This window comes from Glycine max, chromosome 13, assembly GCF_000004515.6.
Source record: "Glycine max cultivar Williams 82 chromosome 13, Glycine_max_v4.0, whole genome shotgun sequence".
In the NCBI taxonomy this organism is placed as follows: Eukaryota; Viridiplantae; Streptophyta; class Magnoliopsida; order Fabales; family Fabaceae; genus Glycine; species Glycine max.
In genome coordinates, this window is record NC_038249.2 from 21183036 (window position 1) to 21204829 (window position 21794).

At 31.9% G+C, this 21794-nt stretch overlaps 3 protein-coding genes and 1 non-coding gene across 6 annotated transcripts; 2 read left to right on the plus strand and 2 right to left on the minus strand.

Moving 5' to 3' along the window:
- Positions 1-24: 24 nt before the first annotated feature.
- On the minus strand, positions 25-83 carry MIR4353 (microRNA MIR4353). Its single transcript, NR_048672.1, has one exon. It is a non-coding gene; the product is annotated as a microRNA MIR4353 (primary transcript).
- Positions 84-9504: 9421 nt separating this feature from the next.
- On the plus strand, positions 9505-13913 carry LOC100306083 (uncharacterized). 3 transcript variants are annotated; one of them, XM_041007756.1, is made up of 6 exons: positions 9505-9741; positions 10356-10425; positions 11506-11616; positions 12368-12482; positions 12553-12670; positions 13550-13913. In XM_041007756.1, the coding sequence occupies exons 2-6, from the start codon at positions 10416-10418 to the stop codon at positions 13616-13618; spliced, it is 423 nt and encodes a 140-aa protein (XP_040863690.1). In that variant the 5' UTR covers positions 9505-9741; positions 10356-10415; the 3' UTR covers positions 13619-13913. The 3 variants fall into 3 exon arrangements, with proteins under 3 accessions (XP_040863690.1, XP_014620629.1, NP_001237263.1); XM_014765143.2 differs by having other exon boundaries at positions 9517-9791; positions 12356-12482; NM_001250334.1 differs by having other exon boundaries at positions 9682-9741; positions 12356-12482; positions 13550-13812.
- A 723-nt stretch (positions 13914-14636) lies between these two features.
- Positions 14637-17469, minus strand: LOC100790272 (UBP1-associated proteins 1C). The gene is made up of 6 exons (XM_003542297.4): positions 17265-17469; positions 17086-17160; positions 16676-16806; positions 15477-15930; positions 15116-15229; positions 14637-15025 (listed from the first exon to the last, which is right to left on the minus strand). The coding sequence occupies exons 1-6, from the start codon at positions 17349-17351 to the stop codon at positions 14963-14965; spliced, it is 924 nt and encodes a 307-aa protein (XP_003542345.1). The 5' UTR covers positions 17352-17469; the 3' UTR covers positions 14637-14962.
- A 1176-nt stretch (positions 17470-18645) lies between these two features.
- On the plus strand, positions 18646-21506 carry LOC100790793 (WD repeat-containing protein VIP3). Its single transcript, XM_003542298.5, has 2 exons — positions 18646-19083; positions 20809-21506. Exons 1-2 carry the CDS (start codon positions 18745-18747, stop codon positions 21433-21435), a joined length of 966 nt encoding a protein of 321 aa, XP_003542346.1. The 5' UTR covers positions 18646-18744; the 3' UTR covers positions 21436-21506.
- Positions 21507-21794: the final 288 nt, after the last annotated feature.

Consider the following 21794-nt stretch of genomic DNA (forward strand, 5'->3'; position numbering starts at 1 on the left):
TTAAAAAAATTACTCAAAATGGGGTAAGTCGAAACAGGTGTTAGGACTTCTGACTCAGAAGTAATAACACCGGCTACGACTTGTTATTTTTTTTAAAAAAAAATTTAACTGAAGTCGTAAAAATATGTACGACTTCAGTGCAAATGTTATTTTTTTTACGACTTTTAAAGTCATTTTTTTTAAAACGGAAGTCATATTTTGTTTTACAACTTTAAAAATTCGTAAAACTATTTTTTTTTCTTTTTGTTAAATTTTTTAAATGTTTTTTTACTATTTGTAGACATGTTTTTGTTATGTTAACCTATTTTTTTTTCTTTTCCTAAATCTGTTTTTTCTTTTAAATTTAATATTTTTTACATTTTTATTTTTATTTTAAATAAAAAAAGTTAAAAAATATATTTAAATATATGATAAATAATATTAAGTTGATTCTATTAGTATATTTTTTGTGATTTTATTTTATATGTTATTATTTTATTTTAATGTTTTATTATTTAAAACATGTTATATATATTTTTAATATAGTTTACTTTTAAAAAAATTTATTTAAAGTTTAAATAATCTATCAATAAAAATTAAAAATAGCATAATTAATACATTAATATAAAACACACAATACAAATAAAACGCATAATTGCTTGGTTCACCATGTTCATCAAAATCATGTTGTTGCTCGTCATCACCGCTAACATTATCTCTTATTATGGGTTGTTCAATAGTCATCTGTAAAAGAATTATTGATTAGTAAGGAATCATTGGATTCTATGTAACGTAAAAAAAACATTTTTAAATATCTTTTTCGTGTGTGTAACACTAAAAAAATTATGTCAGTATGACTCTAAGAAACACGTCAAAATCAGAGAACCAATTAATTGTTTGGATGCAACATATGCACCGAGGTGAGAATGAACCCTCCTTTTATAAATTTCACGCGAGTGAACAGTGTTTATTGAACCGTTCATGCTACAACTAAACACTAATATTCTAACACACAAAATAATAATTTAACAAAATTAATTTAACATGTATAATAATTTATGTAACTAATTCGTAAATTAATAATAACTAAGCACTATTATTCTAAAACATAAAATAATAATTTAATAACAAAATTAATTTTTCATGTATAATAATTTATCTAACTAAGAGGTAAATTAATAATAACTAAACACTATTGTTCTAAAACATAAAATAATAATTTAAGAAAATTAATTTATCATGTATAATAATTTATCTACCTAAACCGTAAATTAATAATAACTAAACACTATTATTCTAAAACACAAAATAATAATTTACCAAAATTAATTTAACACTAAACCATAAATTAATAATAACTAAGTGATATTAAAAATGCAAAACTAATTAGTTATTTTCAGAAAAGAAAAACAAGCTTTAGAACATGTCATTAGTTCACTTGTGCAGCAAAGAAAACAAGAAAAAGTACGCATCCTTGAAAATAGCATGCGTAGTGTATTGTTCATGCAGCAAAGAAAAACAAGCTTTAGATCAGTAGTGTATTGTTCACTCACGTTAATGCAATGCATTGTTCACTCACATTACAACACTGAAATAGCAGAAAACAACCGTCAAGAGAATAACTTTAGAACAATAATGCTGAAAACAAGCTTCATAGGCTCCAATAATTTACACCCGTGAAGGTTGCACATGCATGAATAGAATAAAAGTAGTCATGAAGCATGCTTATAAGGTCATTTATGGTGAAATGATTTATGATAGCATGGAATCTTGCCAGAAATAAAGTAGTCAAATTTAACTTATGCTGTAAACATGATTTATGATAGCATGGACCAACTTGCTTTAAGTTGTTAAATTTTTTAAATGCTTTTTTATTATTTGTAGACATATTTTTGTTATGTTAACCTTTTTTTTTTCTTTTCGTAAATATGTTTTTTCTTTTAAATTTAATATTTTTTACAATTTTATTTTTATTTTAAATTAAAAAAGTTAAAAATATATTTAAATATATAATAAATAATATTAAGTTGATTTTATTAGTATATTTTTTGTGATTTTATTTGATATGTTATTATTTTATTTTAATGTTTTATTATTAAAAACATGTTATATATATTTTGAATATAGTTTACTTTAAATGTTTCTTATTTAAAGTTTAAATAATCTATCAATAAAAATTAAAAATAACATAATTAATATATTACTATAAAACGCACAATACAAATGAAAGAAAAACATAAAAATTACAAGTTATTTTAGTCATGTACTTGTTTGTATGGACAGTTAGTTCGATTATGTCCTTCACTTTTACATAATGAGCATTTCTTAGGCCTATTTGGAATTGGTTCATCCATCTCATTATGTATTTGAGTAGTGGTCGGCTTGCCTGATGTCAATCGTCGTTTCGAAGGATCAGACATAAAATACGAATCTAAATATTGTGGCCATGTGTCTTCACTTCCAAGGGAATGAAAATGATGTTGATAAACTTTGAAAATGTTTTCCAACTTGTATACAGGGTCAACAAAGTCATCATAATTTAAATTGCAAAAAACACACGCTGCAATTGCAAGCAAGCAAGGTAGTCGAAGTGCTTCAAATTGTCCGCAATCACACGACCATTCATTCAATTTGACAGTGCATGCCATTGCTCGTCGATCAAGTCGCGTATTTGCAATTTCTTGAACCTCAAACTCTCCTGTTTCTCGAACATACATGCGAACATAATGCGAGGTAGCAATGTGTTGATTTTCTTGCATCATGACATATACGTCTTTGGAGTACCTATGCCCTGCCTTTATCATATTCATGATTTTGATGCCGTTAGTAACAAATGAATCATTTATTTTATTAAATGTTTCATTGACTAAGGCAGCAATAGGTAATGCTCGGGCTCCTTTCAAAACAGAATTCATACATTTAGCAAGGTTGGTAGTCATATGGTCATACTGTTTTCCTTTATCATACGCCTGAGTCCATTTACTCTTAGGAATTTGATCCAACTAATATGCTGCTTGTGGAAACTTTGCTCGCATAGCGAGCAACTTAGCCTCAAATCGTAGTTTCCTCATCTCATACCATGTGCGAAAAGATAGAAAAATGAGTAATAAATAGTAAACATGTAATAAAGCAAGAATATGATGCATGAAATAGGAAGAAACATACCCATATTGATTACTTGTTTTTTTAAGTCAACATTTTTAAACTGTTTGTTGAAATTTGATGCAATGTGACGAATGCAATACACAGACGAAACATCTGGTTCATTCCAACCAACACGTTCGGATTGTAAAGCTGCTAGCAAACTGGTTCCCCTGTCTGATATAATACATAAATTTGGTTGCGGAGTAACATATCTTCGCAAATAATGCAAGAACCACATCCAAGCTTCTCTAGTCTCGCTCTCAACAACTGCAAAATCCAGTGGAAAATTGTTCCTACTACAATCTTGTCCGATGGGAGTTAACAAAGTACCATGGTATTTGCCAGTTAAAAATGTCCCATCTAATTGCACAAGTGGCTTGCAATATTTGAAGCCTTCAATGCATGGATTAAAGTTGTGTGTTTAGGGTTTGGGGTTTAGGGCTCGGGGTTTAGGATTTAGGGTTTAGTGATACTTGTGGTAAAGTTGTGTGTTAGGATTTAGGATACAATGAGAAGGATATTTGGACTATTAATGAGTTAGTTAATTAAAGGGTTTTATTAGATATAAATAGGGGAAGAAGGATATGAAATATTCTCTTCTATTTTCTGTTCTGTTCCTATATTTAGTAAAATTCTTTCTTTTCTTCATCATTTCAATTTTGTTCCTAACATTGTGAGACTAGACTGATTAATCTGGGAAAGCAATGTAGCTAGGCTCATGTCTCTAGGAAAGTCATTGGGCTAGATTATATCTAATCTTATAGTGCATGATTTGAACCAAAGAAGGTGGATCTGAGTAGTTGAGGTTATGATTCAACAAGAAGAGAGAGAAAATGAATCAATGTGTCTTTCTCAAACTCCACCCATGTAGACTACAAGCGCTAGCCAAAAAAATAAATGAGAAATTGAATCCATGATTATATGCCCTATATTTGCAATCACCTTTTTCTCCTTGTTGTCTAAAGTCACCTAACACCTTTGAGATGAAGGTGGATTAAATGAGCCATGCCACATTCGTTTCAAACTATGTAAATGAATACTTGATAGTGAGGACCAAAAAGGTAAAGAATTGCAACTATAGGCACCAAAATGAGATGTTTTAAACTATACGGATTAAAAGGGAAAGTTATTACAACTATAGGAAACAAATGGGTAATTTCAATGTTTTCAAATAATGAGGTTAGCTCCATCTTTCAGGTTTTTCTGATCATCTTGATATGTGACTGATATTATCGTCTTTACTTTTTTGATCAATTTGTTTGCATTTGAACTAAACTCTATGTATTTGACTATTTTGATTTGGATTAGTACTTGGTATCTTTACTCATTCCAAGATATTTTTCTGGGTATTACTTGATTTTACTCGGCAAATAAATGATGACGATGGGTACAAAATTATTGTTTTTCAATGTTGTTCAGTTTTCTTTCATAATACAACAACAACAACAACAACAACAAGAATAATAATAATAGGACTCTCCGCTTGCAAATAGGACTCTCTGCTTCCCACAAGGGATAGTGGAAGACTTACTGATCAAGGTCAGAAAATTCATTTTCCCTGTGGACTTTATGATTCTAGATATAGAGGAGAATGAAGTCACACCAATTATTTTGGGAAAACTCTTCCTCAACACAATAGGAACATTGATTGATGTCAAGGAAGGGAAATTGACTTGGTGCCTAGGTGATGAGGAAGAAGTATTTAAGGTATTTGGTACTGCAACAAACTCATTTTCTCCTCATTCCTGCAATTTTGTGCAGGCCACTAACAAGATAAAAGTCATTTTCTCCTCAAATACCCATAAACCCTAATTAGTCAAGTAACCCTAATTTGTCAAATACCCCTAAACCCTAATTGGCCAAGTAACACTAAACCCTAATTACTCAACTACCTATAAACCCTCATTAGTCAAATACCCCTAACCCGAATTTGTCAAGTAACCCTAAACTCTTATTTGTCAAATATCCCTAAACCCAATTAGTCAAGCAACCCTATTTTTTCAAATAACCCTAAACCCTAATTTATCAAACACACTTAAACCCCAATTAGTAAAGTAAACCTAAACCATGATCTATCAAATATAGATAAACCCTAATTAGTCAAGTAACTGTATCCCTAATTTGTAAAATAACCCTAAACCCTAAGCATTCAAGTAACACTAAACCCTAATTAGTCAAGTACACATAAACCCCAATTTGTCAAGTAACACGTGAATCCTAAATTTTCAAATACTCATAAACCCTAATAAATCAAATAACCCTAAACCCTAATTGGTCAAGTAACACAATATTCTAATTTGTCAAATAACCCTACACCCTAATTAGTCAAGTACCACTAAACCTTAATTAGTCAAGTACCTATAAATCTTAATTAGTCACATACACCTAAACCCCAAATTGTCAAGTAACCCTAAACCTTAATTTTCAAATACCCATAAACCCTAATTAGTCAAGTAACCCTAATTTGTCAAATACCCCTAAACCCTAATTGGCCAAGTAACACTAAACCCTAATTAACTCAACTACACATAAACCCTCATTAGTCAAATACCCCTAAATCCGAATTCGTCAAGTAACCCTAAACCCTTATTTGTCAAATACCCCTAAACCCAATTAGTCAAGCAACCCTATCTTTTCAAATAATCCTAAACCCTAATTGGTCATGTAACACTAAACCCTAATAAGTCAAGTACAATAAACCATAATTAGTCAAATACCACTAAAAGCTTATTTGTAAAGAAACCCTGAACCCTACTTTGTCAAATACCCATTAAAACTCAATCAATCAAGTAATCCTAAACCATTATCTTTGAAATACCCCTAAACCATAACTAGCAAAGTAACCCTAAAGTCTAATTTGTCAAATAACCATAAATACCCCTAAACCATAACTAGCAAAGTAACCCTAAAGTCTAATTTGTCAAATAACCATAAACCCTAATTAGTTAAGTAACACAAAACCCTAATTAGTCAAGTACACATAAATCTGAAATAGTCAAACACACATAAACCCCAATTTCTCAAGTAACCCTAAACATCTAATTTTTCAAATACCCCTAAATCCTACTTAGTCAAGTAACCTAATTAGTCAAGTACCCCTAAACCCTTATTAGTCAAATATCCTTATTTCCTACTTTGATGATGACCTTGTAATAGCTAGCCTAGCCTAGGTCCCACTTTTGTGGAATTTTAACTGCAGGAGGTGTCAACTCACTTTTCCAACGCAATACGAAAATGTCATTCATTTTTCCATATCCACTATACTTTCATATCACAATGTCTATTTTTTCAAGTAACCATCAATTTTATGTTTTAACTGTTACCTTTTCTCTTAAATATAATCTTTAAAGTATAAAAAAATAATGAAATAATTGTATAAGTATTAAAATTATAATAATAATACTCATAAGAACATCTATAACGAGAACTAGTTGATGGTTTACTTAACAAAAAAAATATTATTTTTGTATGTTATACATGATTTTTAGTTACTTAAAATTGGAGATGATTGTTCATATAAGTATTACTTGTGAGTTGCTTAACTTTATATATCAAACATAGGAGAGAAAAATAAAATATTTATGAATTAAGTAATTTATTAATAGGAATATTAGAAAGAAAATTAATTAAATTGCTTAAGATTAATGTGACATAAATTAAATTTCTTATATTAACACTATTGAAGATTGTCTAAGGTGTCATAAATATGGAGTTTAACTTCTGATTAATTATGTTAATAGAATAAAAAATGTAGATAAAGAAAATTCTCCTTAATTGATACTCTATTTTCTAAAGAATTAGTTTCATGGAGAGGATATCACTAGATTCAATCTCAAATCTAAAAAAAGAGAGACAAAAATAAATTATATTAATAGTTTTCTAAGTATTAAAACAAAAAAAAAATCCTAAATTTTATTAAAATACATTGATTTAGAAACTAAAATAATAAATATTTAATACTTTAAAAAAATACTTAAATAATTTATTGTTCTACTGACCACTTGAGAGAGAAAAAAAGGTAATAAAGTTCGATCGATGAAAACTGGCAAAAGGCTCAACAATTGCTCTCAATCACATATATTTTTCGATTCATCTCTCAACCACATATATGACTGTTCCACGCAAGGAAATTGAAAATCGAATTTTTAAATGATTGTTGCCATAAACATTTTTCACACGTTCTCCTGGGAGAAACATAAAGAGCTGAGAATGAACTAAATTTTTGCATAAATTAAAATAAACAATTTTACATGCATTTGTGGGATAAAGATAAAGAGGATTTTTTTAAATAAATTAAAATCAATATCTATTTTGTAATAAAAAATCAATATATGTTTAATTTATTTTTTATTTTTATTTTCTTCCCCTGCAACATTGAGAAGTTTATCTGCTGCTCCCGGGCCAATCCAATCGTGGATATGGCTTTCCCAAAGTATTACTTGTGGGTTTTGGGCCCTTGTCTACGATGTTGGGTATTAGAGAAAAAGCCCAAATATTTTCGTTGCCGGATGCGAATCCGAATCACTAGAGATGCAACATGCTAGTTAAAATATATTGAAAATTATAAAATAAAAAAGAATATTAAATGATAGTAAAATCATCAAAAATTATAATTTTAATAAATTTTAGTTAATAAAAATATATATTTAAAAGAGTATGTTAGAGGATATATTGTTAGTATTTCTTTTATAGAGTATAATCTAATCATCTAGCAAATATATATTATAATAGCAACCTTTGTTATAGTATAGCATTTGTATATATATATATATATATATATATATATATATATATAATATATATATATATATATATATATATATATATATATATATATATATATAAGAAACTTAGCTACTTAACATTTTTTTATTTAATTTAACTAGAGAGATTGGTCGAATCAATGTTTTTGAGATATACATATTATTACAAGTTTATTCTCCTAATATACAATGAATAACCTAATGTGTTGTTATATGCTTAAGGTTAACTCTTCTAATCATTTTACTAGATTTATTCGTTGTTTATTATAAGAGTAAGTAGAACAAATTTTTATCTTACAATCATAATGACTAATGTCAGATGTTTTTTTTTTAAAAAAAATTACATAATTATTTATATTTTAGTTCTGATCTATAATTTAAAGATTAAGATTACTACTCTTTTTTATTTATCTACTTTTACAATAAAAAATATTTGTTTTTATTTGTCCACTTAAAAGTTTTAGGTAACATTAATTGCTATCTTATTAATATACTCTTATTTATAGTTAATTTTCAAATATTTCATGTTTTTATAATAACAAAAGTCATATTATGAAATAAAATAATTTTAATATGAATAAAAAAAATATCAATTATGTTTTTAATTCATGTATTGTTGAGTGCACAATATAAGAAACAGAATGACTTTTTTTTTTTCTTTCATACGTGCCTTGTTTGATACTAGCTCATTGATATGATGATTTTTACACAATTTATTGTTTCACTAATGAATGACACCCTTTCTTAATAAGCAAAGCTGAGCGTATACTTCAAAAAAAAAAAACTGAGTGTAATTTATTTTGTTTAAAGTTCATAACTGTTACGTGACATATTCGCAGTTTACTTTGAAAAGAAAATTTTTCAATTTTGAAACTACTCTAATTCAGGCCATCTAGCTCAGATGCAGTCATTGCCACGGCAATGGGTTATTCAATTTAATTTTTCCTCGAAAGAATATTTAATATCATTTTTTATAAATTTAAATTTGTAAAAAAAAAATGATGCGAGAGTGAACAAATATAATTTCATAACCACTAAGCCAGCCAGACACAGACCAACAACCAAAAGTATTTTTGTTCAATAATTTGTCTTCTTTGGACGCGATTTATTAAAAAAACATTTTTTTTTGTGTGTGAATAAGGGGCAACAGCCCCTAGAAGAGAATATTAGTAAAAAACATCCTTATGTAAAAAATATTAATAATAAATATTAACCTTTTATTTTAAAAAGTATGTTTTAGACTTATATATAAAAAGATCAGATGAAAAATAAATACGAGTAATTATATATACTATTTCTTACAGTATTATTTGTTTAATGTTTAAATAATAAAACTATGCAAAACTAAAGATTGCGTAGACAAGACAAAGGCCAGAGAAAAACACGCGAAGCAGCCAAAGAATCTGCATAAATAACCGCAACCTCCTTATTTTGTAGAAATTTAGGTATAAAGGGTAACTTTTAATTAAAATTAAAAAGATGTCTAAAATATTTTCCAATAATTGATATGCTATTTTTTTTAAAGTTGTCTTAACCCGCAACTACAATTTCAATTATTGTAAATAAAGACATCATTTATTCTTTTCTTTTTTCTCTTGAATTTTTTATTATCCAATTCATAATTAACTTAAGACCCATAGAGGCATAGACACACAAGTACACAGCATAGTCAAGCTTTGAATTGTTGAATGTGTTGCGCTTGCGCCACGAACAGATGAATTAGAAAAGAAGCAGCAGCACCAACTTTTCTTGCTCAATACCCATCGAATGCAAAGACAAAGAGACTCTCTTTTTTAATTATTATTTCCTGTTCCTTTCTTCCTTCTTCTGACCAACCAGTAGGACTCCTTCAAAGGCCAGTATCTCTTCAATTTTCCTAATTCTCTGTTTCTTTTATCTAAATGGGTATTCCAGTTTTCCTTCTGATGCAGATAAAGTTTCTCTCTTTTTTGGTTTTTATTTCCTTGATCCAAGTTTTTTTTTGTTTTTTTCTTGATGACTATTTGGGTAGATTCAGGGATTTTTCTTTCTTTTGGTTGTTGCCCATCACCCTTTTTGGCATGTTTTTTACTTGTATTGTCTGCATGAATTAAAATTTCAATGCGTTTTATGTGAGCTGAAATTCTGAATTGCGGGTGTGTTGTATCTTAATTAAGAAGCTCTTGGTTTTTTACGAGAACGGTTTGTTGATTCGAATGCTTAGGTCTCATACATGCTTATACTGGGAACCAAGAATAAAGTAGAATTTCCCAATTTCTCAGAATTACTGAAAACTGAAGAGATTATGTATGGTTTTTGAGGAAAACATCAAATATTTCTAAGAATATGGGAGGCCTTCTTGCTTCCCTGTTCGGATTTGTTAGTGGCGAGTTTGTTGAAATATTCTTTTGATTTATCTGTTTGTAAGTGGAAAGATGCTAGTCTCACAAATCATTTTTTTTATCTAACATGATGGATTTCTCCAAACAGGGATTTTGAGCGTTGTTTGAATTGCTGGAGGCCTGAGAGTGCAAACTAACTCCACAATCCATGGATAAAGGTACTCTAGCATTTTTCTTATTATTAGCCAACAAAATCCTATGGATATAAGTACAATTGCATATACTTATTTGATTGTAAATGTTACTTCATTATTTATCTCTTTTTTCCAATATGCACAACATCCTGTCCTGACTTGTCTATTCTGACACTGATACTTATCCTTTTAAGTTATCACATAAGTTGGTACAAGAATTTATGCAAAGTCCAAACAATTATATTGAATAATATGTTAGTTAGCTCCAGTCTACTTGATTTCCAGTCTTATCACATAGCTTATCAATTACCATTGTTTGGATAAGTGAGCTATTAAGTTTTTCGGTTCTAAATGTCACAGTTAGAATTACATTATCATTACAATTGACATTTGACAAGCTATGAATAAACTGCCAAAAGCATGGAAGAGTTTCATAATATAATTTGTTCCTTGTGACCAAATTGTGAGAATTAACCTCCATGTAATAAGCTTTCATGGAGAGAGGACGTGTATTCTGTCATCAGACTGTAATATACTCGCACCAACATAAATTAGAGGTTTAAGGTTGATTGTAGTCCCTGAATTTTCGCCAATTTGAGTATCTCTTTTAGGTTTTAGTTCCTATGTGTTCACTCATGTGGGTTTTTAGTCCCTTCCGTTTACATATTGGTCCCTATATTTTCCACTCATTTGGATTTTGGACCCTGTAGTTTTCTACTCATTAAGGCGCTGATCCCTGTTTACAATGATGGATTGATCCTTTTTAGTTTTAACTTATTAAGGTACCAGCTCCTAAGGGACCAAAACCTTCATGGTTGGAATATAGGAACCGTATCCCAATAAAGAATATATAGATGTATATGTATATATACAAGGACTATCCCAAATGAATGAAAATTGTGGGGATCAAAATCTTGTTTAAACCTAAATCAAATTATCAAGGAAAACATGGTTTTCCATAGGAACAAGCTTTGTCACCTCTGCTTAGCATGTTAATATGCTTGTAGAATATAACTGCATTCGTGATATAAGTAGGGGAATTGAAACTCGAGAAGAAATAAAGCACTTGCTTGCCGTGAAATGAGATTTCCTTTGTTGTTGCAGATGCAAGGGTGGAAGAGACTGTTGATTTGCGAACCAATGTGGAGTTGGTTAGATCAGTCTCTGATAAGCATCATGATCTTTTGAGGCCATCTGCTCGGAACCTTTCGAGAGGTAACAATATTAACGATATGTCTATATACTGGAATGCAAAATATATAATTTTACTATTTGTTTCCAAGTATTCTATTATAAAATTGGATCTATTAGTACACAATGACTAATATGCTGATTGCACCAATGGAATTGTATCATCCTCCATTTGTTTTTTATATAGGGAGGGAGGGGATGCGGCAAGGGATATATGTTACTGAATAGTATATCTTACTTTAGTGCATCTATTGTTCAAAATTTAACAATTTTGGAGGTTATTTTTTTTGTTTGTGTTGCTTTCTGCCTTTTCCTTTGCATTACATCATAAAGAACGAGCTCTCTTCGCATAATTAATGGATGCAACTGTATGTTTTTTTCTGCATCACATTTTCAGTGACACTTGACTTCTATTTCCATTATATTTATATAGAATTATGGATAATTTCCTTCAGAACCTTACCCTTTGTCCTTGAGTTCAATCTCACGACCCAGTTGTCCCTTTACTAGAGTTTAAAGAACGTACTATTCTATGTACCATGACAAATATGCATAAATTTTGTCCAAGCAGCACCTCCTCCTTGAAAAACAAGGTCAAGAATAGGGTTGGGGATAACAAGTCCAGTGATAATGGGCTGTATTAACTAATTTAACTTGATAAAGACAGCTGCACAAATCAAAGTTTCTTTTTTTTCACAGTTGTCTCTTGATCTCAACGCGATTTTCTTCCCCAAAATATTAACAAATTTTATGGCTGTGGCAGGACAATCAACAGATGCAGCTGGCCATGGAAAAGGAAAGTATGCCTTAATTAGAGACCCAGAGGTCTTCCAAACGGGAGTTTATGATAAGCCCCTTCCATTTTTTGGATGTGGAATCGGATGGTTCTCGTAAGTAATTTTAATATACTATCTTCCCCAATTGCCTCATCTTGTCTCACAGCTGTTTGTTGAATTGCAGATTTCTTTTTGGATTTCTATGCCCTCCTATGTGGTTCTATGCTACAATTCTCTATTTTGGAAATCACTATCGGAAGGATCCTAGGGAGCGAGCAGGGCTGGGAGCCTCTGCAATTGCTGTAATCTCTCCCCTTTCTCTCAGCTCTTTCTGTCTATCTGTCTGTGTCTGTTTGCTCATGCATACCCTTATATATGTTAACAACGTTGTGCACTATAAAATCTGCTGTCAACTAGGATTGTTTTGACCAGAGGCCAGTACTTACTACCTTGCTCAGCTTGGATCAAGCTAAAATAAACAAGAAAGCTTTAGAAACTCCAGTTTATGGGGCAAGTTTCACGGATAAAACCTCACTTTTTAGTTTTTTATGAACATGAATTATATATACAAGTAAACACGCCAAATGACAAGGCCCTGTTTGGGGAAACCTTTTCATAAGCACTGATAAGAGGGCACAGAAATAGCAAGTTAAAATGAATTGAGTTTCTTTTACAAGTTAAAATCTACTTATCACCTCAACTTTTGAAAAAGTTAGATGGAAGAACTTTTATAAAAATTCAAGATCACTATATAAGCATTTACAGAAAAGTTTGACTTGGAGTAAGAGTTCAATTCTTTTTACCTTTGTATTTTTTTTTTCTCTTATATAAGTGTTTACAGAAAAGTTTATTCAAACATACTCATTCGAAATGTGTTTCAATGCTACCGGCATTTAGTAAACTTCTTTTGTTGAATGGTTTTGGGAATCGGGCCACAGCCTACCAGTTCAACTTGTTAAATAGGCCACGCTAAGAGAGATATAAACCAAAAAAACTATAACTTGATCAAGCATAATGAGCTCGAACAGTTTTACTATGAATAAAGTCAAGGTTGCTCTTCAATTTGATTGTACGTATTATTCTTGCTGCGCAAGTTCGTTTTCTGCATTGCAGACATTATGAATTATTGCATATCACTTTGCTTGAGTGATGTCTAAATTAGCATGGTGATAAACTTGCAGGCATTAGTGTGTTCGGTAGCGTCGCTGATGATTGGAGTAATTCTTGTGTTACGGTACCTCTATGTCTAATTCACATGCAAAGGTGAAAATTGAGAAGTAGAAGCATTTGGAATCAATTCCGGCGGGATATTAGAAACAATTGGACATATGTATATAAGAACTTCAAATAGATGGAAAAAGACTTGCATATATTGTTGGTGAAGTAAATCACAGCAAGAAAATCTGTTGGCTATACCATAAGTTGAGAGAAGATAATGCGCCATATCCCTTATTTGTTTATTTTCTGAGCTGATGTATACTCAAAGAAATCTTTTGACGAGTGTTTATGAATCTTCCAAAATCACTATTAATTTTATTTCATTTATACCCTTTGGATGTGGAAGTGCTATTATATATGTTCTCCTATAGATATGAAAGGTGCAAGGCTCGAAGGTAGAAAACTAACGCAAGATAACTGATGCACACTGCTAATCATTTCATTCTGTCCTTCATATAGGGACGGGTCATGTACTCATGTGGGCCGCAAAACATGAAACTTTGACTGTTGTTACGCACATCCAGCACAAGTACTGATACATCCAGCAAATCAATGCAATTTTTATTTTATTCTTCCATAAATTATTAACAGGAAACTCTATCCAATCGAACTAATAATACAATTGTATTATAAAATAATTAATATTATTATATGTAACATTGAAATTTATAATATATATTTAATACACATATAAATTTAGATAATAAATTTTATAGCAATTAATTTTGATCTAATAATTAATTTGTTTACAGAAGGACAAAATGAAAAATGAAAATTGTGTGAATTATGCCAAATGTACCAGCAATTTGCATGGTGTGTATAGTAACACCTGGAACTTTTTGGTCTATAACTTATTTTAACAAAATAAATATGCATAAATTTAATAAAAAATTAAAAAAAATAAAGTTAAAACGTAAGAATAGTATATAAAATGTGTGTAAGCGTAATACTAAAATCAAGCAAGATCTAGGTGTAACTACTACTAACCTCAAGGGAAGTTAGTATAAACATCCCGATTAAAATGAAACTTACCCTCGGTTAAAAAGTACATAATAAAAAGTAAAACTTGATTATTAAACTCGTCTAAAAGAGTTCACATAGGGTCACATAAGATTTAAGAACCATGTTCTGCAGATTCTACAACTCATTGCTAGTAATTCAACATAATAACCAAACGAATCTCTCTGCCTTGATCTTTTCTTTGGTTTTTCTACAAGATAATAATTGAATAATTTTGCACAAAGTAACAATGAAGTATTCGTTACAAAAAATTTCTTTATGAGGATTTTTTTTTTGTATGAATGAATGTCTACCAAGCAACAAGAGAATTACGAAAAATTGCATGGATTACTAGTCATAAGAACTTTAACTAGTGTTCAATCTTTGGCCAGCAATCGCACATACTTGTTCTCAACTGCAAATCTAGAGCTGGAATTGATCTGTCCACACAATTTTTTCATAAGGATACCGATATTTATAATTATTTAAAGGAAAAATTAACAAAAACATAATCCATTAGATCGGCTTACCTTCTGCTCAAGCGCCTCACTCAATTCAGTGTCATCCACTACAATGCCACATTCCTGCAGTGCTCTGAGGACAACTTTTCTCAGTTTCTTCATCTTCAAAATTCTATCAGGATGCTGCCACGAACAAAAAAATAAGTACATTTAAGTGCACTAAGGAAATTAGATGTGTGGAGCAACATTCAAAAATACAAATTTTGAGCAAGCTCATTATAGATGTCATTGTAGCTGTAGTTAAGTCCATCTTAAAATTCATTGATTCTATCTATCTTATGCTCACAGTAAAAAGATAAGATCAATATAACAGCACATAAATCAATCACAAACCAAGAAAGGATGTCATTCTGAAATTCAAAACACATACAGATTTCAAGGCTGATTTGATGAACTTCTTCCATTTAATTTTATTTTTGACAGCACTCCGTTCTTTCTTCAAATTGCTCTCTCCTGTTGCTTCCTCACCCTGAATTACTTCTCCATTTCCCATGTCAACTGAAGTGTCATTCTTGGTTTTCTTAATACGGTCATCCTCCAATGCTTCAAGTTTCCTCTTTTTCTTTGCTGATGAAATTTCATTCCCTGGTTTTGAGTTATTTTGTTCAGAAGATTCTTGCAATTTTGGCAGCCCTCCATTTTTGCCATCTCTCACATCATCATTAGGAGCAGTCTCCACAGCAACCTTTGCATCAGTGGTAGATTTGTCTGCCTCAACTGGTTGTTGCTTTGAAGCATGGAATGCTCTAGCCTTTGCCCTGTGTTTCTTTCCATCAGCATGGAGAAGAAGTGTTTGCTTACTTGTAGCTTTCGTATTGCAAAGACTGCAAACCCACAAATGAGTATAATAAATCAGACAACACCATAAGGGTGACACAATATAAGAAAAAATCTTTCTTGGTGAAGATTTTGCAGACAATGGCCAAGAACAATTAATCTCCCACTCTTTACTACAACATACTTTCTAAAATGTGTCTCAAGTATTGAAGTTGCTGCACCTACATGGGAATAGGGCAAAGTTTGTAGTAGCGTACCCATTGTCATCTTAACTTTGCATATTTCAGTAACAAAAGGCACATTAAACTTAGTGCCCTTTTACACCTATTATTTACATTACATAAAGATAAAAAGAAAAAAAAGAAAAGGTTAAAACTTAAGACCTTGACGATCCAAGGAACCCATAAGACATAATAAGGCAACTCAAATGCAAGGAGTAAGAACTTAGAAGTCTAAATCCCATCCAAACATATATGTAAGCCATGCCATAAGAACCTTGGGAAAACCACACTACAAAATCTAGGCAGCTAGCTATTGTAGTTGGAGACCCCGAGGCCTTATAAACCACACACTAGAATTCCATACTTCTACAATGTGGGACTCAAGTCCCATACCCTGCAATTGGATTCTATGACCATGATAAATTGATAATTATCTTTCTCTCGGGTAGCCTTTAAAACATATAATGCAGGATCTTGATCAACATTTACTCTGTACTATAAATACGCTGACTAACAACTAGTGACTACCATGGTATTAGAATTTAGAAATTGTATCCAATAGATTATATACCTACAGAACCAAGGAGGCCGGTCAGATAACCCCACATTAATATCAATGTCGGGCCTTTGTTTGCTATCCTTATTAGGGTTTGCAGTTGCAACGTTCAAAGTTTTGCCTTGGCCTTTTGGTCCATATTTCTCCTGGAATTCAAAGTAAAATGTAGGAGGTTGAGCAAATAAGATTAATATTTTTAAGACTTGTATGAAAATCCAATATGTTGCCAAAAGAATACAAATTTGGCTCCTCTAAAGTAAGAAGAGAGCCTCAGTGAACTTATCCTCTAAAAATGCACCCCCTCACTTTAGATAAGTTCAATCCTGAGAGTGTGATCATAATAAAAGTGAGACATCAGAAAAAAAATTTTGCCCATTAGTAGAAATTGATAGATTAGAACAAGAAAGTGAGAATGAGAGACTCACCGCTTCTGTGATACACTGCGTGTGATCCTGAACGGTGTCACGCCCAAATATTTCCCCACAGTCAATGCACGACAACTGCATAACATAAATAAATCAACAGAAGAAAAAAAAAATATTAGCATCGCCATTCGAAACAGGTTGTGGAGAAGAATTAGTGACAAGTGGATTTGGATGTGAACTTTGTAGGCAGAGCAAGTTCGGAAGTGACTAGACAACTTGGGTTTTTTGAGGTTGTCTCCGCAATCTTCGCATTGAAACCAAACCATATCTGAGTTTTAACTTTAAGGTTGTGTTGCTACTTGCTACCCAGAAAGCGTGAGGACTGTGCAACTTTGGGGTTTAAGCCTTTACAGAGCAGGTTAGGGTTTTTTTGTTTCGCTCCAATTATAAATGTACCCTAGCTCCAATCAATTTGCGTTTATTATTTTATTCAACATCTTGAGGATCATAATTATTTTTTTAAAAAAAAACTAAAGAGTGCACCATACTTTGTAAATTCCTAATTTGTTTCCTAAACGGACTGATTTTTAATTGATTGAAAGTGGAGTTTTTTTTTTACAAATAATATATCAAAATTAAAATCTATCAATATTTTGAGTTTATTTTTTATGCACAATAAATGTAAAAGTTTTTTTATTAACAACCAATTAGAAATCAATATAAATAGATTTTGTTTACGTGATCTAGCCTTTGTTGGTTAGTCTTTCTTGTGTTTATTTTCGTCATTGTACCAAAAAATATTATAAATCAATTTAGGATAAATTTTAAAATAATCATTATAAAAATCAATAAATCTACATTTGTAATTAAATAAGATAATCTAGTACGATAAAAATTTGTGTACTGTAAACCAATTAAAAATCAATTTAAATATGACTTTTAAAACTATTATTAACAATGTTTTGTTTTACAATGTCCATATATTCTATATAAATTGTTAATATTTTATATTCAATAATATAAGTGATCTAATAATTTTTATGAGGTCTTATCGAATTTGTTTAGTTCTATGGACCACTGTATCACATCAGATGTACTATAAATAATAAGGGAGCTACTCCTAAGGCCTAAAATGGACCAAAAGAAACCTTTGTATTCTCTTAGTCGTGTGATTCTGAATATGAACGGTCAATATCAAAATACATGCAAATAAAACAAAATCCAATTAAGGTATAATTTTTCACTCAAAACAAACTATGGTATTTAGAAATTTACAGGTGAAGAGAAGTTACGTAGCTAAGCTAACAAATAACAATGCAGCAAATCCTTGTAGTACTATCTTAATTCCTATTTTCTAATGTCCAAACATAACAAACATCTCAAATGTTTGACGTAATAATGTAAAATCATGTTACATCGATATGAAGAATGATTTATTTAATAAAAAAATTAATATTCGACTTTAATATTTTAATTAGCGATAATAATACATCACAAGTGAGATAGGTTTTTGACCAAGCAATAAGAAGACACATATGTATTTGACCTAGGAAAAAAAACAAAAAAGGAAATATTCAACTTATAAAAGGTGATGTGAATGGGCCCAGCAGCTACTAGAGTAAGGCCCATCAGAGTCAACCAAATTTGAAGGCACGAAAGTGAAGTGAGGAAAGAGGATATAGCAATAGCAGAGTTGAGTTTGCGACGAGACAATTTAGCATGAAGCTGAGTGGACTGAAATCGGTGGAGAACGCGCACGATGATTCGGTGTGGGCGGTCACATGGGTACCCGCAACCGCCAACCGGCCACCGCTCCTCCTAACCGGTTCCCTCGACGAGACCGTCAGGCTCTGGCGCTCCGACGACCTCGTTTTGGAGCTCACCAACACCGGCCACTGCCTCGGCGTCGCCTCCGTCGCCGCCCACCCCCTCGGCTCCGTCGTCGCCTCCTCCTCCCTCGACAGCTTCGTCCGCGTGTTCGATGTCGATTCCAACGCCACCATCGCCACCCTCGAGGCTCCTCCCTCTGAAGTCTGGCAAATGCGCTTCGATCCCAAGGTATGTATAATAGGATAGGGCTTTTTCCTGTCTTTACCTTTTGCAATTCTTTCCAACAACCACCGGCCTTATTATTCGTAACACTTCACAACGATTGTGCTAATCCGAAAACCTAAAACAGAAAAACTGAAAATTCATCAACTGAGAGTGAAACCTGTTGTGTATGAAAATGCTATGCTGACTTATCTTTTATGAAGACATGTGGTGATAATTCTGATGTTAAAGATGGTGGACAACTGCAAATTTTCGTTTTTTTTATGATTGTGATGCATGTTTCGTGAACCCTAGGTCAGGCTAGGTGAAAAACCTGTATGCTATAACAGGGCTCAATTTTTATTATTTACATTCTAAATGCTTGTCGCGATTTGCAACGTGTTTGTTACCAATGATTGTTGAAAGCTGAAACTTATGATCTATGAAGTGATGTTTCTTAATCACAGATAAGATTTCATTCTTATGCAAATGCATCCAGTTTGCTGGAGAGGTTTTTCTTCCTACCCTGCCACTTTTTAAGATATTTTGTGGGAATAGGCTTATTAAAGTTCAAAACAAGTAGAAATTGCCCTTGTGTGAAAGCATGTTTTATTAATTTTTCTTGCATAAGAGCTATTTAGTATGAAGAAATTTATACGAAAAACGACAAAACAGTTGTTGAGCAATCAAGCACGTCCATACATGTTGGCTGAAGGTTTTATTAATTTTTCTTGCATAAGAGCTATCTAGTACAAAGAAACTTATACGAAAAAAGACAAAATGGTTTTTTGACTGACCAAGCACAACCATACATGCTGGCTGAAGTTTTATTAATTTTTCTTGCATAAGAGCTATTTAGTACAAAGAAATTTATACGAAAAATGGCAAAAGAGTTTTTTGACCAATCAATCACATCCATACATGTGCTGAATAGGAAAAATCACTTGATGAAATGTCTGTACGTTATATTCACTTTATTCGTTTTATTTCGTAACTGATTTTTTGTACTAATTATCTTTTCTCTTTTTCTTGAGATAGCGACAAGTGTTGAAATTGACTCTTTCATTGTTTTTGTCGGCACCCGTGCACTGGCAATTTTGTGTGCTTAAGTTCAACATCTCATGAATTTGATTGGTTAACTTATACTTGTACCAACTGCAGGTTTGTTCAGTGTTTCTCTTCTGCAGTTATATATTATATCTTCAGTTCACTTGCCCTTTTTTTTTCTGTTGACTACTATCATATTCTATGATGCAAAGTTTTTGTAATATGGAGGATCATGATTGCTTTGATGGTTGCAAATGTTTGATTCTATGGTCATGTAAAATATTCTTTGATGTATTAAAAATGGGGTGAAAAATTCAGGGATGAGTTTTATGTGAAAAAATTATTAGAAAACTCATCCATATATTTTTCATCAACATTCTTAAAGGATGTATGCAACTAAACTATAAGCATGAAATCTCAATCCCCATATAGCTCATTATTGTATAAAATAAAGGGACTTACTCAGCTCGTACTCGTCAAACTGCTAAAACTATTTATTTGCTTGTTCTGTTGACTCACTGTCAGTATGTGCCCTTCTATGGAAACTGTACTTGTTCCACTATGAATTTGCAGTGTAGTAGAAATCATTCATTGCCTTGATGCCTTGTGATACTAGGGCAAATGAGCATTTCATCCTTAGTCTTTAATTTAAACCTTTTTATCATATTTCCACATATTTAATCAACCAAAGTCCCCTCCCTTCAGGGTGCTATTCTAGCAGTTGCTGGCGGAGGTAGTGCATCAGTCAAGCTTTGGGACACTTCCTCATGGGAACTTGTTGCCACTCTGTCAATTCCTCGTCCAGAAGGGCAGAAGCCCACAGACAAAAGTGGCAGCAAGAAATTTGTCCTGTCCATTGCATGGAGTCCTGATGGGAAACGACTTGCTTGTGGTTCAATGGATGGCACCATTTCTGTTTTTGATGTGCCCCGTGCCAAATTTTTACACCACCTTGAAGGTCACTTTATGCCTGTGCGATCTCTTGTGTATTCTCCTTATGATCCAAGGCTGCTGTTTACTGCTTCGGATGATGGTAACGTCCACATGTATGATGCTGAGGGAAAAGCTTTAATTGGGACCATGTCAGGTCATGCTAGTTGGGTATTGTGTGTGGACGTGAGCCCAGATGGGGCGGCCATTGCTACAGGTTCAAGTGATAGATCTGTAAGGCTATGGGATCTTAACATGAGGGCATCTGTGCAGACAATGAGCAACCATTCAGACCAGGTATGGGGGGTGGCATTTAGATCACCTGGAGGGAGTGATGTGCGAGGTGTTCGACTTGCTAGTGTATCAGATGACAAGAGCATATCACTGTATGATTATTCCTGATTTAGATATTGCGCGCCGTATTTGTACTCATAAATGCTTTGTTTGCAAATTAATTTTTGAATTGGAGAAAATGCATGGTTGTACATGTCTGTATCCTTTATTTATGATTTGTTCCCCGTCTTAATTTATTTATTGCCAATTACCAATGTTGGATAGCCAGCAAAAATAGATGTCATCCTGCAAGGCCCAACCAAGTTTTTCTTGAAACAAAATCAGCCTGCAAAATCGGCAAGGTAGTATCATATTGGGCAAGAGTTTTTTTTTTTTCTTGGTAAATCTGGGATATTTCCAGCAAAAAGCTACAGATTAATTTCTTGAGGTGCTAAATTCCTTTTGAAAATTAGAGATTAATTTCTCGA